The sequence below is a fragment of the Hemiscyllium ocellatum genome, chromosome 26, assembly GCF_020745735.1.
Source record: "Hemiscyllium ocellatum isolate sHemOce1 chromosome 26, sHemOce1.pat.X.cur, whole genome shotgun sequence".
In the NCBI taxonomy this organism is placed as follows: domain Eukaryota; kingdom Metazoa; phylum Chordata; class Chondrichthyes; order Orectolobiformes; family Hemiscylliidae; genus Hemiscyllium; species Hemiscyllium ocellatum.
Window position 1 is genome coordinate 30,461,076 of NC_083426.1, and position 27,773 is coordinate 30,488,848.

At 40.8% G+C, this 27,773-nt stretch overlaps 1 protein-coding gene across 1 annotated transcript in view; it reads right to left on the minus strand.

The window, feature by feature from the left end:
* LOC132828402 (diphosphoinositol polyphosphate phosphohydrolase 1) overlaps window positions 1–24,371 on the minus strand; it is an 80,250-nt gene extending 55,879 nt beyond the window's left edge. Inside the window, exon 1 of the mRNA XM_060845470.1 lies at window positions 23,953–24,371. Within this exon, the coding sequence (XP_060701453.1) occupies window positions 23,953–24,051 (99 nt within the window). The 5' untranslated portion in view covers window positions 24,052–24,371. The remainder of the gene's footprint in view (window positions 1–23,952) is intronic.
* Window positions 24,372–27,773: the final 3,402 nt, after the last annotated feature.

The following is a 27,773-nucleotide window of genomic DNA, read 5'->3' on the forward strand; positions in this document are numbered from 1 at the left end:
GCATGACATTGCTGTGGCTTAAACTTCCTACACAAGCAGTGTTTTATTCCACTATAAACAGGCTATGCAGGATATTATATCCTGAGGAGTCTAAGAACAACTGCTACGTATGATTCATTCCACAGGAATAAAGTTCGTTTGGTTTGCTGGGTGAGTTTCTTGAAATTTTGATGATTTGGAGAAATCAGTGTTGGACTGGGGTGTACAAGCTTAAAAATCACAACGCCAGGTTATACTCCAACAGGTTTAATTGGGAACACTAACCTTCGGAGTGCTGCTCCTTCATCAGGTGATTGTGGAGGACACAATTGTAAGACACCCAATTTACAGTAAAAGTTTACAGTGTGATGTAACTGAAGTTATACATTGAAACATACCCCCTTGGTTGTTTGTTAAGTCTCTCATCTGTTACAATGACCATGTTAGTTTCACTTTTTCATATGTAAATCACAAAACGTTTTTTTAAAAGTTACATTCGCAAGTGAATTTTAACAATTGTGTCAACACAGATAATGCGTTAGCCCGTGTGCTGTTGTCTGTGCCATAATGTTTAGACTGATACTAATCTAAAAAATGAACTAACAGAATCTTACATGGAATCATGCAGTTTTTGAGCAAAGTACAATATAACTCTGCAAGTCCAAACTCACCCCACAAACGTATGTGTTTGTGTGTGCATGCGTTTGTGGGGTGAGGGATTCTGAGTGTCTGTGAGAGAGTGTGTACATACATGAGTGTAAAGGGGTCCAAGTCTGTGAGAGTATGTATGGGAGTGTGGGAGTGTGTGCGTCTGTGGGAGTGAGTATGTGTGTCTGTGTTTGAGTGCATGCTTGTGCGTGATGGCACAGATAGCAGCACACAGGAGGCTAACACCAATTGTTTAAGTTCACTTGAGAATGTAATTTTTTAAAAAACTTTTGTAATTTACATATGAAAGAAGTGAAACTAAAATGGTCATTCTAACAGATGAGAGACTTAACAAACAATTAAGGTATTTTTCAATGTATAATTTCAGTTACATCACTGTAAACCTTTGCTATAAGTCCTGTGTTCTACAATTGTGTACTCCACAACCACTTGATGAAGGAGCAGCACTCCGAAAGCTAGTGCTTCCAATTAAACCTGTTGGACTACAACCTGGTGTTGTGAGATTTTTAACTGAAACTGATTGATACCGGTCACATAACCATTGATTTCCTACCATGGAAGCAGTCCATTCACTTCATTGAGCAGCACACCCAGATCCACTTCCCTACTCTATCCTTGTAACACTGCATTTACCATGGCTAATCCATCTAACCTGCACATCTTTGGACTGTGGGAGGACAGTTGCCAGAAGATGGAATTGAACTCGGGTCCTTGGTAGCAGTGCTAACCATTGAGCCATCATGTCACTCTACTGTCAACTTGTAAAAATGTTAGTTGTCCCTTTAAATTTATATTTTTGTGTAATGCCCTCATGAATGAGCAAGATGAAAAGCCTTAAAAAATGTTTCAGCAATAATACACAAAGAAAAAAAACTATTGTTCTCTTTGCCCCCAATTTAAATTAACAATTTTCAACAATGCCAACAGAATGTTCAGTCACAAGAAATCAAAAGTAATTATGGAGTCAAAATACAGACTAAGCTCTTTTACTTGACATTTTTTTCCACAGGTTGGAAAATTTGAGAGATTACTGCTGTCAAGTACATTACTTCAGAAAACCTACAGGTCACTGAAAGCAATTCAACAGTGGAATCAGAAATACATTTGTATTTTGCTAATGTCAGTGCCAACATTCCAGAAAGGTCACATTAGAAACTTTCAAATTTCCTTTTGCTGCTTCTCACTTGAGTTGTCTATCTTCTTTCCCACCTATCCACTTCACCCTCCCAACTGACCTATCACAATCAACCCTCACGCATCTGCATCTACTATCATTTCCCCAGCTACTTGTTCCCCCTACCCCCGCCCTCCTATTTATCTCAGTCCTCTTCCACCACAACCCCAGTGATGAAAAGTTTATACCCGAAACATCAACTCTCCTGCTCCTCAGATGCCACCTGACCTGCTTTGCTTTTCCAGTGCCACACTTTTTGACTCTGATCTCCAGCGTCTGCAGTCCTCATTTCACCCTATTTCTCACAAATGTTCTATTAGCTCAGAACCTTTGACCAGCTATGATCAATCTGTTTCAGCACAAAGTGCATTCCCAACCCAAGTCACTGACAATACAGATCACTGAAGAATGAAACAATAGCTCATCTTCTACCCACCCAAGTGGTTCGCTACCAGGAGTCACCAGACTCAGAAGGTCTCAGAGATTCTGCCAGTTGGTTTGTTGAATAAACATCAATATCCTCTCCAGTCTGTTTAAATAAATAAACAGACTCAGTGATATACTAACTTGCATTGGCAGTTAATTCAGATTTTTACTGTTGGAAATCACTTGCACATTTACTCATCCCTTTGCATCAATATTGACATTAAGATTTTAAAAAATCCATCCCTATTAGTTACCACATTCATAAACCACTCCTTACTTTTAATTATTAGATAAATTAGTTGGTAGATAGAACCTCTCTTCCAAGGAACTGAAACCCCCTTGGGGGATTTGGGGGGGGGGGGGGGGGGCGCTCAAATTGGTTTGGGATTGCATAGCCTAAAACGGCATGAGCCTTCTTTATTATTCATTTACTTTCTCCTAACGTGAAGCCTGTTTTCTTATCTATCTCAACTGACGTTTAACATGTTAAGACAAATTGATGCTTTCAACCAGTATAACAAGTCAATAACTTGCTCAGATCAAACAATGCAACCTTTCACATAATTCCTTGCACGATGAGAGGAATAAGCAACATTGTCCAAATTGGATAACTATAATTTCCAGAACTGACATATTTGCAAATCTACATCATTATTACAAGACAAATTTGTCAGCCAAGCTCCCTACTGATTAAGACTAATATCGTAAGAAATAGAAACAGGAATAGGCCCTTCAATCATTCAAGCCTGCTGCACCATTCAATAGGATCATGGCTGAACCGATACTCCTCACATCCACTTTCCTGCCCAAACTGTTCATTCCCCTACTCATCAAGAGTCTATTTTAGCCTTAAATATAGTCAAGGAATCAGCCCTTGTAGCATTCTTTGGCTAAGAGCTCCAAAGACAACTCTTAGAGAAGAAATTCCTCCTTAACTCAATCTTAAACTGCGCCCCTTTATTCTGAGACAAGGTTCTCTGGTCCTAGACTCTCCTGTGAGAGAACCATTCTCTCAGAATTTACTCTGAGAAGCTCTTGAAGAACCCTTTGTCTCAATGAGACCACCTCTCATTCTGCTGAACTCCAATGTTTAATTGATTTAATCTTTGCTCACAAGACAATCCCTTCATATTGGCGATCAGTCCAGTGAACCTTCTCTGAACTGCCTCCAAAAGAAATATTTCCTTAAATAAAGGGATGAAAGGAGCTTACAGTATGCCAGATGTGGTCTCAACACAGCAGTGAAACTTCCTTACTTGCACTCTAACCTCCTTGAAATAAGGACCAACATTCTGTTAACCTTCCCGATTACCTGCTGCAGGTGTGTGTTAGCTGTCTATGTTTCACACACAAGTACCCCTAAGTCCCCTTGTGTTTCAAGTTTTTGCAGGTTTTCTCCATTAAAATAAAACTATTCTGCTGTTCTCCCTTCCAACATGAACTTTATATTTTCCTGCATTATACTCCATTTGCCAGTTTTTGGCCAATCAGTTAACCGATTATCTCTGTAAACTGTTTCTATCCCCCTCACAACCTGCTTTTTCAACCTATTTTTGTGTCACCTGCAGATTTAGCTATTGCACATTCACTTCCTTTCTCCAAGTCAATGGTGTACCTTGTAAACAGTTGTGGTCCTAGCGTTGACCTCTATGGAAATTTTCTGATCTCAGGTCACCAACTTGAAAAAGAACCCCTTGCCCCAATTTGCTGTTTCCTGTCATCAACCAGTTCTCTATTCACAACAATATACTAACTCCAACACTGACTTACTCTTTATGAGATATCTTGTTGAATGCCTGCTGGAAGTCCAAGAGAATACATCAACTGGTTCCCCTCTGTCCACTCTGATTAAGCCTCTAGTACTTGCCCTGAATCCAAAGATTTTTGGAAAATTACGACCAATGCTATGTCTGTAGTACTTGTTTTTAGTATCCTCGGATGCAAGCCATCAAGGCCAGAAGACTTTTCTGCCTTGAGCTCCATTAGTTTCTCTAACACTCCATCTCTAGTGATAGCACTTCATTCCACTCCAGCATTCTTTAGCACTAAATGCGATATTTGGAAATTATCTTTACCATAAAGACTGATGCAAAATATTTGTTTGACTCTTCTGCCATTTCCTTGTGCCCCAAAATCATCTCACCAGATTCATTTCCTAATGGGCTTATGTTATTTTGACCACTCTTCCTCTTTATATATTTAAAGCTTACATTTTCAATTTTTATATTGCTTGCTAGCTAGCCCTCACGTTTTATTTTGCCTTTATTACCTTTTTAGTTCTCCTTTCCTCAATTCCAAATTTATCCAAATCTTCAGGGCAATCACTGACTTTTACCTCCTTTCTTGCTTTTCCTCTTAATACTCTCCTTAACGTTCCTTGGTTAGCCATGGTTGCTTTCTTCCTCTCTTAGAATATTTCCTCCTTACTGGCTTGAGCAATAGGGAAAGGCTAAATAGGCTGGGGCTATTTTCCCTGGAGCTTTAAAGGCTGGAGAGTGACCTGATAGACATTTATAAAATCATGAGGAGCAAGGAGAGGGTAAATAGACAAGATCTTTTCCCCGGAGTGAGGGAGTTCAAAACTAGAGGGCAAAGGTGAGAGGGCAAGAGTTAAAAGAAACCTAAGAGGCAATGCTTTCACACAGAGGGTGATGCATGTATGGAATGAGCTGCCAGAGGAAATGGAGACTTTATAATTAAAACATTTAAAAGGCATTTGGATTGGTATATGAATAGGAAGGTTTCAGCAGACTATCGTCATTTCAATATAATTTCCTTTAAGGTAAATAGAGTTATTTGTGACCAAGATTCTCACTTTAAAACTGAAAATTAAATTCCATCATGATCCTTGCTTCTGAAGGGCCTTTTACTCCCAAGTCATTTATTGAGCGTGCCTCATGATCCATGACAAGGCCTTCTCCCTAATGCACTATGAATTTGTTGTCGTAGTTACCCTTTCCAATTTGACTAACCTAATCAACCTGAAGATTAAAGTCATCCATAATTATTGCTCTGATCTTTTTACACGTTCCTACCACTTATTGATTTATAACCTTGTTGACAGAGTAGCTACTGTTTGAAGGTACCGACATTATTCTCAATGATTTACTTCCCTTGCCGTTTTTTTTAAACCTCTGCTCAAATGGATCATCAGAGCCTATTTCTCACAACTATCCTCATTTCATCTTTTAATAATGTTGCTACACTACATTATACACTACATTATCAAATATCCCTGAATGTTACGTTCCAGTTTTGATTTCCTTGTAACTACGTTTCTGTAATGGTTTTGAAATCATATTCATTTATCTCAATTTGCGCCATTAGATCATCTACCTTATTCCAAATGGTTCATATATTTACATATATAGCCTTTAAGTTTGTCCAATTATCAAATTTCCCTTCATTTTTATGGTTCCTTGGTATAATACGACATTCACACTCAGTTGCTTCTTTTTATATTCTGGTTAACAATCAATCGCATCAGTAAACTGCAATCCTACCTTCTCTTTTATCTTATAATTTTCTAATTTTCATACAACTGAACCAACCTCAACTATTTATTTTAAAGCCTATTTATTCAATTCATCAGGACTTTCATCTTAGCATGATTCAGGGGGAGCCCGTCTCAGAGCAACTCCCTCTTTCCCCAGTACTGGTGTCAATGTCCCGCAAATTCAAACCTGCCATGCATTTACCTCCTCAATGTTGCTGAGCCTGTGCCAATTAGCTCATGGCTCACATAGTAATCCAACAATAAAAAGCCAAATCAAAAAAGTAATTAAAATTAGACCCTAACTGCTCATATTCCCCCATCTGAATCTCTTATCTATATTTTGGGTACCTATATGGACCAAGCAACTGGATTTTGCCCCTTCTTCGCCAAGTTCCGCAGCAGCCCAAATGAGATATCCTGAATCGAACATCAAGCAAGGAACACAGCCTTCAGGATTTTCATTCCTGGTCACAAAGAAGTGTCTATTCCCCTGATCATACTATCTCTAATTACAACTACATTTCTTTTTTTCTCCACCCTCTTGAATGGCTCCCATGGTGCTATGGGTTATTTTGCTCATCCTCCCGACAGCCCCTGCTCTCATCCACACAGGGAAGTAGAATCTCAAACCTGTAGATAAGCTCAGGTGCTGAGGCTCCTGCAGCATTACCTCTGGATCTCTCTACTTGATTTGCTCACAGTTACACCCTCCTGTTCCTGACCAAATTAGAAGTAGTCAATTTAAGGTGTGTGACTGCCTCCTGAAACACAGCACCCAAGGAGTTCTTCCCGTCCTTGATGTGCAGCAGTACTCTACGCTAACTCCAGCTCATCAACTCTGAACTTGATTTCCTCAAACAACCGACACTTGTTATAGATGTGCTTATTATGAACCATAATGGGGTCTACCAGCTCTTGACATAATGCATGTACAGTATATTGCTTGGCTCCGCAGCTCTTTTTCAGTTACTTAGCTCTTAATCGTCTTTTGATTTTAATTTCCTATTCGTCCTTTAGTTTTTAATCTGTAAAACATTCCTCCTATTTACCTTTAATCTGACAAACTTTTAATGGACAGTCAAATTAGCTATTAACTACTAATGAATTTATGGGTTGCCTGTGAAATCACTATTTTGTGCAGGAGCCCCAATCTTAGGCTTTGATTCATCCCATTAAATAGATCTTACAAACTATGAACCAAAAAGCAAGCAAAAAGCTTCATTAAAAAAGAAAACTGATGCTGGAGATCTGAAACAAAACAGAAATTGCTCGAGAAACTCAGCAGGTCTGGGAGCATCTGTACAGAGAAAGCAGAGTTAAAGTTTTGCAGCTAGTGAAATTTAATTTGGTGTACTACTGAAGAAATGTTGCATAGAAAAGTTAATCAAGATACCATCTGCCCTTTCAGTCGGATGCAAAAGATCCCAGTCAACTCTTTGGAAGAGCAGAGAGTTATGTCCAGTGTCTTGGTCTCTATAAAATCAATCAAAAAACAGTTTAACTGATCATTATCACACTGTAGATTGTAGAAATTTGCAAAATGCAACCTGGCTATCCCAGCTCCTACTTTTCAAAACTAACTATAATTATTGGAAAGTGAAGAATTTAAACCTTTCATCAATTACTGTCTCGACAAACAACACATTCAAATGGGTTAGATTATTTAGTTTGAAATTGCTTTGATTATTAATAGAACAGTGGAATTTAGACGAGCGGTAGAGTAGTACAGAACTGGGATTTAGAATAGCACCTAGACTGATATTTACAGAAGTCTATTGACTATTCTTCGGTGAAAATCTAACACAAGAGACCATATAACAAGCTGTAAAATAATTTTAATAGAAATTTATTTTTAATTAGATTGTTGCCAGAGGATAAAAATGCCAGTCAATGGGGCAGTATATTTCTCCAGGCGAATGTGGAAAATTTGAGATTGTTTGAACATCGACAATTACATCTTCAGGTGTGCCCAACTACAGCTTCTGTCAGGTCACGCTGATAGGTTAGAGTTGCAGTGGGACACACTTAGGAGCAATGCTGGTGGTGGCAAGTGTCATAAGCAGGAGCTTGAGGGATCACACCCAAGATTCACGCAAGCAGATGGGTAGCTGCTGGATGAGCAGGTATTCAGTGCAGGAGTCCCCTGTAGCTATCCCGTTCTCGAACGAGTACAGGGCAACCTTGACTATCCAAAGGACATGGGCGGGAGGTATTTTGTTCAGATAATCTATGTTCGGATAATTGAATGTTCAGATAATACAGTTTACATTGGGACCTTGAGATCTTGGTCAGATAATTGATTTTTGGATTGAGGTTTTATGTACACCATTTTGCATATTATTGGCACGGCAGCATATCAGAGAATGGTAACTGCAACAGCTAAAATGCTGACACCATATTTTGCTCTGTCATACAGAAGGGAGGGCCAAAGAGCAATACAGTAGTGGTAATTGGGGACTCCACAGTCAGGGGCAGTGGTAGGCATTTCCATGGCCACAGAAGGGACTCAAGGATGGTATGTTTGCCTTCTTCGCGCCATGGTCAAGGATATCTCTGAGCAAGCACATAACATTCTCAAAGTGGAAGATGAACAGCCAGAGGTCATTGCACACATTGCTACCAATAACAGAGGGAGGTAGAGTGTTAGGGTCCTGTAAAGTGAGTTCAGGGAATTATGTACGAAGTTGAAGGATGGTAGTGCAGGGGTTACTCCCTGAGCCAAATGCCAAATGACAGTATCATTAAATATGTGGCTGAAAGGCTGGTGTAGAAAGGAGGCTTCTGAGAAGTGGATCATTGGGATATCTTCCAGGGCAGGTGGAATCTGTACAACAGGAAGGTTGATCTAAAGTGGAGGGGCACTAAAATCCTGACAGGGAGGTTTGCTAGTGTAAACCCTCCTGAGTGACACTAGAGTGGTTGGGGAACCACAGTACTAGATTGGCAAATGAAATGACCAAGGAGGAGTCAGAGACTAAAACTAGTAAGGTCAAGAATCATGGAATCATAAAATTCCTACAGTGTGGACTCAGCCCAATGAGTCCACATCAACCCTTTGAAGAGCAGCCCACCCCTACTCTAAAATCCTGCATTTCCCCATGGCTAATCGACTTAGATTGCACATCCTTGGAATCTATGGGAAAGTTAGCATGGCCAATGCACCTAACCTGCGCATCTTTCGACTGTAGAGATAACCAGAGCACCTCAAGGAAGCACACAGACACGGGAAGAACGTGCAAACTCTACACAGTTGCCCAAGGCTGGAATCAAACCAGAGTTCCTGGTGCTGTGAAGCAACTATTCCACCCAAAAAGGGAGAACAACAGGGAGTTATTAACATGGGGGGGGGGTGTGGGGGGGGGGGGAAAGAGAGGGGGGGTGCGGGAGAACTGGCTGTCTGAAGCGTAATGGTTTTAACAATGTAACAAGAAAGACAGGTTAACTTAGAGCATGGTTCAATGCACACAACTCTGATATTTCAGCAGTCACAAAGACTTGGTTGTGAGAGGGACAAGACTGGCAGGTTAATGTTCCTGGATTTAGATGTTTCAGGCGTGATAGAGACGGATGTAAAAGAGGTGTTGGAGTTACCTTATGGATTAGGGAGAATATCACAGCTGTACTGAGGGAGGACACCTTGGAGGGCTGATCTAATAAGGCCATGTGACTACAGCTCAGCAATAGGAAGAGTGCAATTCTGCAAGATTGTATTACAGACCTCCCAACAATCAGTGATCAATAGGTGAACAGCTATGTGGGCAGATTATGGAAAAATGTAGAAACAGAGTTGTGGTGGGTCATTTAAATATCCCCAGTATTGACTGGAGCTTCCTTCGTGGCGGGGGCTTAGATTAGTGGGAAGATGCATCCATGAGGCACTAGGAAAGTAGGCCAACTAGGAAAGGCCCATATCAGACCTGACATTAGGGCATGAGCCCAGCCAGACGACTGAAGTTTCAATGCAGGAGCATTTCAGTAACAGTTATGAACCAGGTCAGATTCCGCTCCCAATCCCTTTACCCCACAAAAAGTGTTCTAAGGAGATAGTCTAGTCACCAATTTTTATAGTTATTTAAAAGGTAAGCATAAGGTGCTACAGTCCAGATGTGATCCAACTGGTCCATCACTAAATTTTTATCAAAATACACTTTATTCTTACAACAGATAAAATATTTAAAAAGGTCTAACTTTACTGTAGTTAAATACTTAACAAGATAATGTATTATTTAACCATTAATCATCAACTTTGCCAATACAGATAGCATCCATAAATACACCCCTTGGCAAAACAGTTATGATTCTCACATGCTGTGTCACTCTCTCTCTCTCTCTCCCCCTCTCTCCATAAGAACCAATTTGCCCCTTTTGATTTTTTAAAGAGGAGGTCTTGCTGTCTGAGACTTTGTTCTGGCAGGCAGGAACTCAACCCGCAGCAGCCAACAGAAACCTTCTCAACTAACTGAAAGCAAAGTTGAAAACTTTCCAGGGTCTGAGAAGTCCTGACCCCACCCACTCATAATTCTTTCATCTCATTTTTAAAAATGACACTCAATGAGACTTCAAAAGCTCTATCATTAACTGCATGTCTGAAGGAGACATTTCAACCCAACTGTGGCAAACCCCCTCTGTAAGAGAAACAACACAGAACACCTCTCAAGGGCACTGTCTCATTATAGGAATAGTATTCATAATGATATAAGTTTTAACTTAAAGATAAATACAAAAGAGTCATCCTCAGCTGAACTGGGCAAAGGCTAACTATGACAATATTAGACAGAAACTGGGAATGCAGACCTGGGACGGTTGTTTAAGGGTAAATCCACATCTTTCACATAGGTACCTTTTAAAGGCCAGCTTATTAAAGCTCAGGAACAGCATGTTCCTGTGAAAATGAAGGATAAAAGATGGCAAGATTCAGGATCCTTGGATGACAAGAGAACTCATGAGCTTAGTCAGAAAGCAAAATGAAGCATCTGTAAAGTTGAGGAAACTGAAGACAGAACCCTAAGAAACAAAGAAAGCAGGAAAGAACATAAACAAGGAGTTAAAAGGATTTAAAGGGGCAAAGAAATGATCCTGACAAACAGAATTAAGGAAAATCTCAAGTTTTTTAAATGCATAAATGGAACAAGAGGGGAGCAAGGGAAAGGGTAGGACCATTTCAGGGCAAAGTAGGAAATTTGAACATCGAGCTAGAGGAAATGTTTGAGGTCCTTAACTTTGCAATACTATTGCACAAAGAAGAAAAACATGGGGTATGGTATGTCTTGACAGAGGTATATTGATACTTAGGGTGTGTCAATATTAAGAAACATGAAGTGTTGTGTGTTTTCAAAGACATTAAGGTAGTAAAGTCCCCAGGATTCATGGAATTCACAGAATCCCTACAGTGTGGAAACAGGCCATTTGGCCCAACATGTCCACACCAACCATCTAAAGAATAACCCACCCAGACCCATTCGCTACATTTCCTGTGACCTACACATCCCTGAACACTATGGGCAATTCACCTAAACTGCACATTTTTGGACTGTTGGAGGAAATTTGAGCACCCGGAGGAAATCCATGCAGATACGGGGAGAACGTGCAAACTCCACACAGGCGGTGGCCCGAAGCTGGAATCAAACACTAATCTCTGGCGCTATGCGGTAGCAGTGCTAACCACTGAGCCACCATGCTGCCCGTGGGATCTAACCCAGAATACTAAGGAGATGAGAAAGGAATTGCTGGGTCCTTGTATGAAATCTTTGGATCTTCTTTAGTCACAGGCAAAGTCCCAGTCCACCTTGCTGTTCCTTTGTCTAAGAAGGGCAATAGGAATAATCCAGGAATGTACAGGTCAGTGAGCATTACATCAGTGCTAGGGAAATTATTGGAGAAGATTCTTAGGGATAGGATTTATTCACAATTAGCAAGATATGGGCTTACTAGCAACAGATAGCATAACTTTGTATAAGGGAGGCTGTGCCTCACAAACTTGATTGAGGTTTTTGAGGAAGTGACAATCATGATTGATGAGGGCAGAGCCATGGATGTTGTCTACATGGATTTTAGTCAGACCTTTGATAAGGTCTCTCATATCAGGCTGACACAAAAGGTGAAGTCACATAGGATCCACAGTGAGCTGGTGAAATAGATACAGAACTGGCTTGTTCAGACAGAGTAGCAGTTTAACATAGAACATAACAGTGCAGTACAGGCCCTTCAGCCCTTCATGTTGCACCAACCTGTCATACCAATCTGAAGCCTATCTAACCTACATTATTCCATGTACGTCCATGTGCTTGTCCAATGACGACTTAAATGTACTTAAAGTTGGCAAATCTACTACCATTGCAGGCAAAGCATTCCATACACTTACTACTCTCTGAGTAAAAGGTGCTCGTGTGACCAATGCAGTTTCACAGGAATCAGTGCTGGGACTTCCTGTTGTTTGTAATATAAATGATTGAAGGAGATTGTAGGTGGTCTGACCAGTAAGTTTGCAAACACCACAAAGGTTGGGAAAGCTGCAGACTGTGAATAGGATTGCCAGAGATACACAGCAAGAAATGGGTTGGCTGGAGTCTTTGATGATGAAATGGCAGGTGGAATTTCATTTGGACAAACATGAGGTGATGCATTATACCCCCCAAAACTCAGAGGGAAGTAAACAGTAAATGGCAGAATCCCTTAGAAGCACTAACACACAGAGGGATCTAGGTATACAGGTGCACAGATCGCTAAAAGTGGCAACACCAGTGAATAAGGTGGTCAAGAAAGCATGTGCTATGCTTGTCTTCATCAGTTGAGGCACAGAGTACAAAAATTGCCAAGTCATTTTGCAGCTGTATAGAACTGTAGTCAGGCAACATTTGGAATACTGTGTACAGCTCCAGATAATACATTATCAGAAGGATGTGGAAGCTTTGGAGAAGATATAGAAAATGTTCACCAGGATTCTGCCTGGTTTAGAGGATATTAGCCGAGATTGGCTAAACTCAATACCTTTACATTTGCACCATTGGAGGCTGAGGGGTGACCCGAGGGGTTTACAAAATTATGACAGGCATAGATAGAATGGATACGTCAGAGTTCTTTTCCCAGGGGAGAAATGTCAATTACTAGAGGAGGTAAGTTTAAGATAAAAATGGGGATGTTCAAAGGAGATGAAAGAGACAGGTTTTTCTAAACAGATGCTAGAAAGTGCCTGGAATACATTGCCAGAGGTGGTGGTGAAAACAGATATAATAGTAAGACATTTTAAGCAGGTTTAAAAGGCATGTTGACAGATGCATGAATAGGCAGAGAATACAAGGACATGCCTGGAGGTAAAAGTTTTCAATTTGGAAAGAGGTAATCTATCAGCAGAGTTTTGGTGGGTTAAAGGGCCTGTTCTTATGCTGTTGTTTGTAAGTAAGATGCAAAAGAAAGCTAAACTGTTGTTACCTAAATTTGACATACTTCCAGTTCCTAACATGAGAAAATAAAAGCAAACTTCACTAGTTGCAAGGGGCCTAGTTGCTTAGATATTGTATTTCAAACTTCCCTGGACATTTAACATAGTACGCCTGGTCTGATTAACACTCACTGCAGACTTCTCACCTTCTAGAGATTTCACCATGCATCTATAAATACCCTCCAGACTTCCAAGCAACTGCAAGCAAACAGATGTTCAAAGTGATTTTGGTGACAAGCAATTTTTGGCCATACGTAGACGATGCACAAATACAGTATAGAAAGCACACTTACAGCACATTGAGTTAAAGCAAACAAGATGTTGTCAATTTAAGGACTACAAATTTACTTAATATGATTGAAAACAGATTTCAAAGCATTTGGCTGAGAAATTTCAGGCCATACTCTGCTCAAATACATTCAAAATCTGAAGCCCCTTGTGTTTTTTTTAAATTGCCAAGCTTCAATGTCACTTACAACACTTGACAGATGTGAAATTATGAACTGACACATATGGTGCAAAGTCTCTCCAAATGCCCAGATCCTTGCAGTTCAGAAACATTTTGCAATTTTTATGGTGAATTTTAAAATGATCAAACCTCAAATCTGCAGCAATAATACAGTCAAGCACTACTGTTTATATGCAAATCATTCTGAAACTTCAAGCAAAGATTACTCTGTGCTGCCAACACCTTTTTAGCAGCAGTATCTACCTTCCAGGCTCACCATTGAAATGTGATAAACAGCATGCCGTTGCTATTTTTCTCCAGTATTACAAACAAAGTTAAACTTGTTTATTTCAGTCCATAAGAATCCTTTTATCATCATGATATGGGTTAATTGCTGCGAAACGTTACCTCTGGCCCCCAAATTAAAAACTGTCTAACCCTCTTTCTATAACCAAGTTTTTTGGCATTTGCCCCAAAACCTTATTTTATGATCCTATCAAATATTCTTCAATAATACTCCTGTGAAATGAGGTGCAACAGTTTACTATATCAAAAGGTACTATATAAACATGAAAAGTGTTCGTTCATTCAAGGCTCAGCTGCTGGTTTCTTGGTTGCAACATTACCTGTTTGAAGTTCAACAACTTTTCACACAAAGAAAATTGTATATCAAATGGCAGACAATATGATATGGGTAAAAACAATGACCGCAGATGCTGGAAACCAGAGTCTAGATTAGAGGGGTGCTGGAAAAGCACAGCAGTTCAGGCAGCATCCAAGGAGCAGTAAAATCGACGTTTCAGGCAAAAGCCCTTCATCAGGAATACAGGCAGCAAGCCTGAAGGGTGGAGAGATAAGTGAGAGGAGGGTGGGGATGGGATGAAAGTAGCATGGAGTACAATAGGCGAGTGGGGGAGGAGATGAAGGTGATAGGTCAGGGGGTAGGGTGGAGTGGACAGGTGGAAAAGAAGATAGGCAGGTAAGACAAGTCATGGGGACAGTGCTGAGCTGGAAGTTTGGAATTGGGGTGAGGTGGGGGAAGGGGAAATGAGGAAACTGTTGAAGTCCACATTGATGCCCTGGGGTTGAAGTGTTCCGAGGCGGAAGATGAGGCGTTCTTCCTCCAGACGTCTGGTGGTGAGGGAGTGGTGGTGAAGGAGGCCCAGGACCTCCATGTCCTCAGCAGAGTGGGAGGGCGAGTTTAAATGTTTGGCCACAGGGCAGTGGGGTTGATTGGTGCGGGTGTCCCAGAGATGTTCCCTAAAATGCTCTGCTAGGAAACGTCTAGTCTCCCCAATGTAGAGGAGACCGCATTGGGAGCAACAGACACAATAAATGATATTGGTGGATGTGCAGGTAAAACTTTGATGGATGTAGAAGGCTCCTTTATGGCCTTGGATGGAGGTGAGGGAGGAGGTGTGGGCGCAGTTTTTGCTATTCCTGCGGTGCAGGGGAAGGTGCCAGGATGGGAGGGTGGGTTGTAGGGGGGGGGCATGGACCTGACCAGGTAGTCACGGAGGGAACGGTCTTTGCAGAAGGCGGAAAGGGGTGGAGAGGGAAATATATCATTGGTGGTGGAGTCCGTTTGGAGGTGGCAGAAATGTCGGAGGATGATTTGGTTTATGCGAAGATTGGTAGGGTGTAAGGTGAGCACCAGGGGCGTTCTGTCCTTGTTACTGTTGAAGAGGTGGGGTCTGAGGGCAGATGTGCGGGATGTGGATGAGATGCGTTGGAGGGCATCTTTAACCATGTGGGAAGGGAAATTGCGGTCTCTAAAAGGAGGCGGCCATCTGGTGTGTTCTGTGGTGGAACTGATCCTCCTGGGAGCAGATACGGCAGAGGTGGAGGAATTGGGAATATGGGATGGCATTTTTGCAGGAGGTAGGGTGAGCAGAGGTGTAATCCAGGTAGCTGTGGGAGTTGGTGGGTTTGTAAAAAGAATGTCGGTGTCAAGTCAGTTGCCATTAATGGAGATGGAGAGGTCCAGGTGGAATGTGTTGGTGAAGTTGATGAATTGCTCAACCTCCTCGCGGGAGCACAAGGTGGCGCCAATGCAGTCATCAATGTAGTGGAGGAAAGAAGTGGGGAGTGGTGCCGGTGAAATTACGGAAGTTCGACTGTTCTACGTAGCTAACAAAGAGACAGGCATAACTGGAGCCCATACGGATGCCCATGGCTACCCCTTTGGTAGGAAGGAAGCGGGAGGATTCAAGGGAGAAATTGTTAAGAGTGAGGACCAGTTTGGCCAAACGAATGAGTGTGTCGGTGGAAGAGTACCGTTGGGGACGTTGGGAGAGGAAGAAACAGAGGAATTGGAGGCCTTGGTCATGGCGGATGGAGATGTAGAGGGATTGGATATCCATGGTGAAGATGAGGCACTGGGGGCCAGGGAAACGGAAGTTTTGGAGGAGGTGGAGGACGTGGGTGGTGTCTCAAACGTATGTGGGGAGTTCCTGGACTAGGGGGGATAGGACAGTGTTGAGGTAGTTAAAAATGAGTTCAGTGGGGCAGGAACATGCTGAGACAGTGGTTCGGCCAGGGTGGTCAGGCTTGTGGATCTTGGGAACGAGGTAGAACTGGGCAGTGTGGGGTTCCTGGACTATGAGGTTGGAAGCTGTGGGTGGGAGATCTCCTGAGGTGATGAGGTTCTGTATCGTCTGGTAGACGATGGTTTGGTGATGGGGGGGTGGGGTCATGATCGAGGGGGCGGTAGGATGAGATGTCCTCGAGTTGGCGTTTGGCTTCAGTGGTGTAGAGGTCAGTGCACCAGACTACCACTGCGTCCCTTTATCTGCTGGCTTGATGGGGAGGTTGGGATATGCACTGCTACAGAAAATAATTGCCCAATTTTCCACTCTTTCCAGCGACTAGAAAAGTCTACTTTTGTTTCAGACTAGATCCATCAAGTTATTCTAAAATCATTTATGTGTTCATGGATATTTCCTGTGAATGAAGATTACAAAGGACAGCATTTGTTTAAGAAAAGCAATCGATATAGATCCTGGAGTCTTGATTGACCTCTGTGCAACATGAAGATACAGAGTAATTGCTACATCTGGGCTAACTATGTTAAGATAGGTACCTAACAGATAATGGAATTGTAATCTTACGAAGATGGACAGTTGAGGAAATGCACCCTTGTTTCATGTGATCAAACATGTCACAGCAACAGGTGTTTATTTCCAACTTCATTATGATTTAAATCCTGCAAGAAAAGAAGCTGCAGATTCCAGGAAGGAAAACGGAAATTTGTGACCAAGTCATATCTCTAGATAAAGCAGAAAATTTAATTAGAAGTACCAGAGGGCGGTAGAGAATGGATTGAGAATAAACCAAAGCAAAATACTGACCAAAGCCTCAGTCATGAATTCTGAATTCTCAGCTCCCAAAACATCAAAAACACATCATTTTTACTTTTTCCCCTTCCCCAAGAACCAGGAAAGCAAGATGCTCAGAGAAATGTGTGTCATATGCTAACAATTGTTTTTCAGAAAAAAAAAATTCTTCATTTTGTAGGATATTATAAAAAAGAAGTTTCTTTTTCCAGTTTCCAATATTCACAAACGAACGTAGAAGACTGGGTTTCACAAGTGTGCCATTATTTAGTTTCTATAATACCTTGATATATACAAACTACATCAATGCTCAACCCATAATGGTCTTAAATCAGTAGTTTATAATACATTGAACTGTAGGTTCAAATTATACATTACTAATTATGCTACATACCTTATGGCATTCAATATACCTGACTCAGTAGATTAAAATATAATGTGGGCTCTCTAAACATTTGATTTTAGCAATTGCAACAATCAGAAAAAAACATGACCAAGCTTAGAGGTGATTTGTCAAACAATAATATGGCACAAGAGCTAAGAATCACATTAAGAGGTAGTGAACATGTAGTCATCTTGGAAATGTTATAGAAATGGTCACAATTTTTATTTAAATCGTATCCGAATTCAATCTTACAGTATTTTTACAAATCAGAATGTTACTATCCCTTCTTCCAAACACACAATTTTAAATTTCTATATTCTTTGTCACCACTGTTAAACATGCCACACACTATTATTTTTACCCCATTGGAATCTACCCCAAAACAATGCCTTCCCATTTCAACTGAAGTATGTAATTCTTTTGCCTGTTTCTTGTCAGTGTAATTTTCTCTTCAGTTTCCTCTCATAATGCAAACTACTGCTGACTAAATATTATTCATACTTTAAAAAATGATTTTTCTATGTTTTATATTTCACTCCACTTCATACACAATATGAACCTTTTCCACAAAGTAAACTTTTCCCCAAGTCAGCATGAGTTCAGGTTGTCACTTGGCTCAGTGTAATCACTGCTCCACAGGAGCAGAAACAAATCCAACAGATGATATAACAAAAATGAGTTAACAAAATTCTTAATCCACAAAGCATTTTTACTTTATTCAAAGGTGGTTTACTTCCAAAATTTAGGTCCTGGCTTATATAAACTTACTAGCCGCAGATCAACCAGCAAGAGGTCCTCCTGGATCTCTTAATCTATCGCCAGAAGGACAATTCTGTTGATATGGTAAATACACTAATCTGCCTCAAACAGGCATGTGCTTGCTTCATTAGATTAAATAAACTATGTTTAATTCTCGGAATGTTACACTGAACCAGTTCAGAAAATAGGTCGCTCTGGTATAATATACATTCCTTTAACACAAATTGTGAATGCTGCTTGGATAATGTAAACTTTCTGAACAGGTATACCAATTTTCTACAGCGACCTTTTACAACGCAATTTTCTATAGTGGTTTCCCATAGCACGATTTTCTGTAGAGCGAGGTTGCAGAGGAAGAAAACTGTCACATTAAAGCAAAACGACCTGTAAGTTCATAATAAAAATTGACCATATTCTTTCTTTTCTATCATACAAAACCCACAGAACAGCTGCAACTAATCTATTTTCCTTTTACTTCAATCATAAGTCAAACACAACATGTGCACTGTGAATGTATTACTTATCTTAAAATGGCAAGTGCTTGGCTTACATCACACATGATTATCAGTATACGTGAAACTCCGAGAACACTTCCAACCAAGGAAAATTGAATGTTTCTAAGTTTGAAAAAGGGGAAAAAAAACTAGGTCTTCTTACGCAGTAAAATCAGTACAAACTGTGTTAATTAACAGACATTCAGTTGAATAATTAATGCTTTATTTACTGAAAAATACGTAACAGCCAAAATGTTGGGAAGCATTAACATATCTCCTTAAGATTTACTTACAATTACTCAAAATACAATAGAAATTCAGAGCTTTTAACTTCTTTCTCTCTCCCTCCCATCACCACTCAAAAAAGAGAGAAACAAGGCAGACTTAAAAGTGAAAAAAAATCAGTTATTTTATACCACAATCAGTACCTCGTACAACTTCTGAAGTACAAGTGTCGACGGCAGTTGTCTCTTGATTCGAGGATGACATCTACTCAGCGTTGTAAGTTTTTGTCATGGGGTCTTCCTGTGACTGACTAGGCCGATGCTCGACCCACAGATTTTTGGGTACATGGAAGTAAACTGGGCAAGACAAAACGTCTTCTGCCATGATAAAGTTTTGCAGCACAGCAAAATCCTGTGAAGTCCATTGCAGAAAAAGTCTTATTATATATTAGAAAGCAGCATCATTCAGTCATGCAGTGCTCAGTTGCCAATAGCTGGTAAGACAACATCCCACTTTCAATGCATAAATGAAGCTCTACTTCACAATATCCAATTTCCCTTGGGGCATGCTGACCTAATCCTCATCCAAAGGAAGCTAACACTAGAACAGACAATGCAGAAATAGGAAGAGAGTGCATCTATATAGAAAATTCCTGAATGCACTGTTGCCAGAATTCTAAACTGGCACAATGCTGTAATATCAAAAGTCATTTTGCTAATAAGAAAAACAAGACAAATCTGTGATCACAGAAAGAATAAAGGCAAAAGTCAACAGTATCAAAACAAGCAATGCACTTTAAATATATTTTGCAACTTGTGTTTGTAACCTAACTTTAAATTTTTGTCCCATTTATCCAAACAAGTGAGAGTTGCTGAGACTTGCTGGAAAAAACACTTGTAAAAACAGCAAGCAAGTTACTCAGCGGAATGCAATGTCACTGGTTTGGACACAACAAAAACAGTACATGAATTTCCTATGGATGTTGCACACCAAACATGAGCCACATACAGAAGCAAAATTATTGAGTATTTGCTTAGCATTATGGATTATTACTGGCAATGGATAGAATGAAAAAAAAACATATAACACAACTATAGGATTTTCAACCACAAGAGCACTGTAAAGACTCACCACTAAATTTTGCTCACAAGTGCGTGATTGAAGTTTAAATCAAGTTGTCTTCAACTTAAATACATTAAGTATTCACTAACTTCATTTCCATCAAACACTAAATGAAATGGCACCAATCAATATAGCAACAGCCCAACACCATCTCATTCATACAGACCATTTCAAAATACAAACAATGATTTCCACCTCCAAATAAATAGGATTTTCAAGACAACAAATAATGAAGTTATATTTTCATTGCGGGTTGAAAACTGAATGGGAGGTTTATTTTATTTGGAAATTGGTTATAAATTAATTTTTTTTATGCATACATTTCAAAATACTTTTTCTGTCTTAAATGTTGCAAGCTTATGACAAGCTTAAGCAAACTGCTAGAAATTGAGATTTTATTGTATTCAAAGTTTGTGCGAAGATTTGTAGCTCGGGTGCTCGTTGTTATGGTTCTGTTCGCCGAGCTGGAAGTTTTTGTTGCAAACGTTTTGTCCCCTGGCTAGGCGACATCATCAGTGCTTTGGAGCCTCCTGCGAAGCGCTTCTTTGATGTTTCTTCCAGTATTTATAGTGGTCAGTCCTTGCCGCTTCCTGTTGTCAGTTTCAGCTGTCCGCTGTAGTGGTTGGTATATTGGGTCCAGGTCGATGTGTTTGTTGATGGAGTTTGTGGATGAATGCCATGCCTCTGGGAATTCCCTGGCTGTTCTCTGTCTGGCTTGCCCTATGATAGTGGTGTTGTCCCAGTCGAATTCATGTTGCTTGTTGTCTGCGTGTGGGGCTACTAGGGATAGCTGGTCGTGTCGTTTCGTGGCTAGTTGATGTTCATGTATGCGGATTGTTAGCTGTCTTCCTGTTTATCCTATATAGTGTTTTGTGCAGTCCTTGCATGGTATTTTGTACACTACATTACCCAACATGAGCAAAACTAATGTAGTGTACAAAATACCATGCAAGGACTGCACAAAACACTATATAGGACAAACAGGAAGACAGCTAACAATCCGCATACATGAACATCAACTAGCCACGAAACGACACGACCAGCTGTCCTAGTAGCCACACACACAGACAACAAGCAACATGAATTCGACTGGGACAACACCACTATCATAGGGCAAGCCAGACAGAGAACAGCCAGGGAATTCCCAGAGGCATGGCATTCATCCACAAACTCCATCAACAAACACATCGACCTGGACCCAATATACCAACCACTACAGCGGACAGCTGAAACTGACAACAGGAAGCGGCAAGGACAGACCACTATAACTACTGGAAGAAACATCAAAGAAACGCTTCACAGGAGGCTCCAAAGCACTGATGATGTCGCCTAGCCAGGGGACGAAACGTTTGCAACAAAAACTTCCAGCTCGGCGAACAGAACCACAACATTTTATTGTATTGGACAGCCAGTTGTGCAGTCTCCACTTTGCTGCCCTATATCTCTGGAATTTTCTGGAGCAGAGGAATTTGAGTACAAGTATTGTCATTCTATTAACCACAACTCCACAGTTTTCATTGCTAAATGGCACATCCTCACATTAATTTCAGGGTGGCTTGGAAAGTAAGGTCAAACTAGAGATAGATGAGCATGCTCAACAGCAGATTACTTAGCCCAGGGAAATAAAAAAAATGGTATTGGGAAGAGGAAGAACAGTTTTAAAATGCCCATAAACGCAAGCATCGCAATATCACAATAGAAAACACAAGAACCAATAATAATTTGCAGATCTTAAACTTGGTTGATAATTACTGTAATTACTTGTTGCTAGGTTGTATTATCAAACATTTTCAGGCTACACTGCTTCAAAACCTTCTATTTCTTATTAACTCTACTGTTGTCAGTGAGCTACTATACTGTAGTTTAGGTTTACTGGCATCAGCTGAAACTATTGAGAAAAATGATTCACTCATTTTAAAAAAAAACCTTTCCATATTTCCCATATAAATTTAACACCTAATATTGGCAAATTACGGTTTCCGCTCAGGCTCTTACCCAACATTTAATGCCACAATTCATAAACAGCTTCTTCAAGTAAACAAACTTGCTCTTACACATTTTACAAACGAGATAATGTATGCTACGATAGATATTGCAAGTTTTGCCAGCACTCTATCCTGATCACATTGAACCATAAGCAAATTATACAGGTAGAGTTCTAGAGTGCAAGCCCAAACTAATATTTATTTACAAGTGTCCAGAAAGTAAGAAGCAATTCAGTGCTTGATTTCACTGTTCATAAATTGTTCTTAAGCAAGAAGAAGTCTTAAGAGTTCTTCTTGACATCCACGGCCAAATATCACATGGACAAATGTTTTCACAAAATCTTCAACTTCCAAAAATGAAATTGGTAGCACTACCAAAGAGTCAGCAATTACAAAATCAACACAGCCATACAAAGATTAAGCATAGAATAAATTCCATTTGAAATTCAAATAGATTTTTCTCAATTGAACAGTGTCACAAATTAAAATCAAGACATTCAAATGTTTATTCGAATCAAATTATTTGTATGAAATTTGCCTATTTCCTGCATTCTACAAATTGTCAAATAATCTTCTGATACAAGCACCTTCTGAATATAGGAATTAAATTACAGAAGCCAGGCAGGAAGAATGACTTGCACTGAAATTCAACTAAAATTAGTCTCACAGATTATCATTTCAGCCAGGTAAAAGGAAACCTGGGCTCAGGTACAATTATACACAGCTGACATTAACCTTTAAACAAAAAGCATTAAACACAGCAACTCACTACTCAATGCAAAGAGCACCAGTTTTGACACATTTATATAAATTGAAATAAATCATACAACTTTAAGATGTATGATGCTCAAACTAAGTAAATCTCATGCAATTTACAATCCACCCGTCAACACATCCCCAAGTAATCTTTTATTCCTTCCCAAAAAAGTGGTCAAGAAAAAATTTCTCTGCGTTATTGGAGATGCAAACGAGAATGTTCATTCACCTAGTTTAATCGAGGGTGACTTTAATAATCATGATGCTTTCACACACAAAGCCAAGGCAAGTTGAAAACTAAATTGTAAAATGTAACATTTCAAGAACACAGATCACTTAAGAAACGTAGATAGACGCTGAATGTCTTTGCAAACACTCACACCTTAGATCATTTTAACTTTTCAAATATTACTGAGATCTTAGCTACGTACCATATATGTTATAAACATTGGATTTCGGATATAGTTTCAAAATGGTGAACTGTAATACTTTTGTTAAAATCTTTGTCGGTATAAAACAATTTTCTTCTTTACCTTCCTGCTCGCAAAGCTGCCAGCCCTCCTGCCTTTTTAAAAAAGTCAATCCTGGTTGCAATAGACAATTTGCAACAAGAAAACACTGTGTTCTACGCTATAAGCACAAATTACTGTTCAAAGGATTTGCATTTTCATTTACTTTTAAAACAAATGTACTTGTAACTAGTCAGAGCAGCTGGAAAGGGAAGGATCTTTTTTCACATACGCCTGCGACGACAAATGCGAAAATTCCGACCATAAAAAAAGTGTGGAGGCTCTGCAGCCTCATGACACTAAAAAAAAGTGTCTCAGCGAACTGGACAGACGCGCGATTCTCACGAGTCCACGATCCTCTCTGTCTGGCTGAAGGTGAGAGAGAGAAAATGCCTTCACTGTTAACCCAATTCATTAAAACGTCGGACGGGGTGGCGTTACCGTTAATTTTAGCACAAAGCAAAAAAGTGCATGTGGCATCACTCCAAAAACAAAAAAAAAACCCCAACCCTCCCTTCCCCAACCCCTTGGAGTGATCGATCACGGAATGTGAAATCAAATGAAATGCTCAAGCAGGAAGAATTTCGGAGAGAACAATAAGCAAGGCCTTTTTTTCCCCCAGCAGAGGGGCATGCCCCTGCCCAGGATCAGGCCGAGGTGGAGAGCAGACGTGCTGGGCCCTGGGGAGACACTCTCTCTCTTTCTGTCTCCCCGCAGCAACGCCGCACAAACCAGGTCCCAGAACCTCTTACCTCCTCTTCACTCTCGTTTCTGAAGCACAAACAGGCCGCTCGCTTCTTGTACCCGTCCCCATCGTAAGTCCGAGTCTGGTTTTGCTTTAATTTCATCATTTATGTTATTTCAGTAAACTGTCTTGTTTCAATTCTACACTGTGTTTCCTTCCCTCCCCCGAAAGAAAAAAACTTCGCATGAGCAGAGAAGCAGAGGCCTCCCTCGGCTGCAGATTATAATTTTTTTTGTGTGTTGAACGACGAAGGAAGACCGATCCTCAGCCACCGGGACCACCTCGCTTCATATTGCCACAGCCACTCTCTCCGACACCAGCGCCGCCGCCGACACTACGGTCGCCATCATCATCGCCACCTCCACGACTCCTCCTGCTGCCACCACCGCCGCCGCCATCTTAGCCGCACCGCGCCTCCTCAACCGAACCTGCTGCACAAACGGGTGGGCCGGAGGGATTGGGGGGCGGGGCCTCTGTCCAGCCGCAGCCAATCGGTGACCAGGATCGCGTCCCGTTCACCAATCACTTCCGCGACGTGCCGCAGCCCCGCCCGCTTTCCCCCTCGTCAAGCAGGTTTGGTAGACAATGTCTGTGCGCTGTTTCCATCAATGAACGCTCAGAGTCTGGAGGGGGCGCAGCGGGTCCCCTCCCCCATCAATCTGTAAGACCAATGTGTGTGAAGACAAAGAGCAAACCAATTTTTGTGTATAATTGTGTCTTCCTTAAATGTAGGGCTCACGTGTTCCGTTGATTGTAAATGTAGAAGTTTTTCTTTTCTTATTCTATTCTTTATTGTGGAAAAGATTACATTAATTTTGCAAAAAAAGATGCGATACTTCTCTAGGTGAATTAAAATTAAATATAACACTGTGGTTTCGATATCAAGTACAGCTTCTTTTTCAGCTATGATGATTCTAAATAGGCTGAGATTGTTTTCCATCCAGCGGAGAAGGCTGAGGAGATTTGATGATTTTTATTTCACCCAGAGTGTGGTGGATACCTGAAACACATCACCTAAAAGGAGATTTGAGGCAGGAACTATCAAGGCATTTGAAGCATTTCATTGCACTCTTGAAATGCCAAAACATATAAACCAAGTTTTGGAATATGGGATTGGAATAAGATCATATTTGCAACCTGTAAGGACATTATGAGTATATAATGCTATAAAAATCTATGACTTCATGTTTCGTATTTTTTCATGTGTAACTTAATACATTTGAATTTTTCGTGTCTTCTGGCTGGTCGCGCATCTTCCACTTGAGGTGGTCCAAAACACCTAACTCGTACTAAGGCCTATTTCCCCACCCCACCAGCCGTGATCCCTTTCTGTTGCTGCAACAACTTTAAGTTCGTTATGCTGGAGAGTACACATGTTGTATTTTAAAGGAGACAACTTGTGAGCAACATGCCTGATAGGTTTTGGATTGCTGTATAGCACACAAATCCATACGCAATTTAGAATGACCATTGCACATCATTTTTGTGTTCGCTGACCGACATTGACTCCTATTTGGACACCATCTCAAGTTAAAATTGTTTCCAAATCTGACCATGACTTTGTCCCTCCACAATCTCAGTGACTACTTCCAGTCACACAACGCTCTGAGATATCTCTTCTGTTCAAAATCTGGCTTCTTGTGCATCCTGATTGTTATTGATGTGCCATTGACTATGCGAATTTCAGGTCTCAAATCTATAACCCTGGAATTTCCTCTCTCTAATCTCTGCTTCATCACTTTCTCTCTCCTCCTTTGAGACACTCCTTAAAATCTACTTCTTTGAACAAGTTTGTGATAATTTTTATTTATGTCGCCTTACTTGATTAGATTAGATTTCCTCCAGCAGGGAAACAGGCCCTTCGGCCCAACCAGTCCGCACCGACTTGATTGAGTATTTATTGTTCGATTCCCACTCCTTTGTGATTGGTAGCTATTTGACTGAATGTACGTTTTTAAAGTATCAAGGTGACAAAATCGAAAGACAGAGTTATCGGATTTTACAAAATAATTTATTCTTTTCTTGACATTTTGTTCTAAAATGTGGCTCACCTGTTATTTTTTTGTTCAGATTTTGTGGGATTTCTCTTGCATTGTTCTCTGTTGCTGTGTTATCTAGTTCAAATGGAACCAAACACCAAAAGTCCGTCTATAAATGATAATTCAGCAACGATGCTGCATAACAAAGGGGTTAAGCGATTCTTCTATTTACTTTTAAAGCTGATCTCCAAGCAGCTTGTTAGGTGGCTTGGTTCTGGAATGAGAACTTGCTCCCCAACGGTTCACCGAATTCTGACAATTGCAGTCACCAACTGCCGCCGAATACTCGCTCAATTCAAAACGGTACCAGCGATTGATAAAATGTTTCAGATATTCCCCATTGTCTTCCACAACCCCAACAAACGGAAATACCTGCTGCCAAACGAAGAGGGGAGGTATTCCGAGATGCAAGACCTAGCCTTGGAAAACTGGCAAGAGCTGTCCATGTCCAGATCTGTGCCAGATTCCTCACCATCAGGAGGCAGGGCGTTGAGCCAAGGGGAAGGCGCTGGGCTGGAAGACTTGCAAGATCTCCAGATGTTGCCCGAAGGGTCATATGTGGTGAGTGGGTCCAGTTTGCGGCCAAAACAGTCAAATGCACCACCACTTAAGTTCGAAAACAGGCCTGTCCCTCCGGAGGGGATGAAGAAGGGGATGCTAGAATCAGGTACAGAAGCGTCGCCCAAACCACCAAGTCCTTCCAAGGAGTTAAGCATGCATTCACCAACAGACACAGGCTCAAGGCGGCACACATGTAGTCCGGAGAGGAAAAACAGGTGAGTGACAGTTTTTTTAAAAAAATGACCCGCTTTGTATCTAGAAATGTTTTCAGTACGCTTGCCCCTTTCACCCTGGTTTCAAACCTAAGTCAGGATCGTGTGACACAAAAGCCTCTACTGTCATTCTCAAACTCTGAGGGCCTCAAACAATCAGTTCTTAATAGGGCTGGTAGCTACAATATGGAGTCATACAGCACGGAAACAGACCATTCGGCTCAACCCGTACAGGTCGACCAGGTTTTCTAAACTGAACTAGTCTTGTTTGCCTGCATTTGGCCCACGTCCCACTGAACCTTCTCTATCCACGTATCTGTCCAAATGGCATGTAAATGGGGTAATTGTACAAAACTGCCAACGATTTGGGCTATCTTTCCCAACAAAGCATGGAGACAGCTAAGTGAAAAAAATGTGACTGTCACATTTGTGACAGCCCTAATACACTAGGGCTGTAAGCAGCAAATGTAGAATTGGCACATTTCCTTTTAATTACTGTCACTCTCACCACGTCTGCATCCCAGAAAATACTCAAATCAAATTTGGTAGATGCTGCTTAACTTTAAACATTTGTAACTTCACTGTTAGTGTGATCTAATACATTTGTGGGGTTGGATGAGCATCAGTGGGAAAGGCTGAAAATGTGTTGCTGGTTAAAGCACAGCAGGTTTGGCAGCATCCAAGGAACAGGAAATTCGACGTTTCCGGCCAGAGCCCTTCATCAGGAATGATCAGTGGGAAAGGCTATGGTATTTTTGGTTTAATAAATTTTCAGCACATCAACTTAATCATTGCTTCTATATGATAAATAACTTTGCCCCATTACTGAAGGAAGGAAAGATTTGCCATACCGGGACTGTAACAATGATTAGTCAACCTCATCCTGGGGATGGTGGTACTGTCCTGTGAGGAAAAGTTGAGGGAACTAGGCCTATATTCTCGAGTTCAGAAGCATTGAAGCAAACAAAATTCTATAGGGCCTAAGAAGTTTTGTTTATTCACTGACATATTCCCTT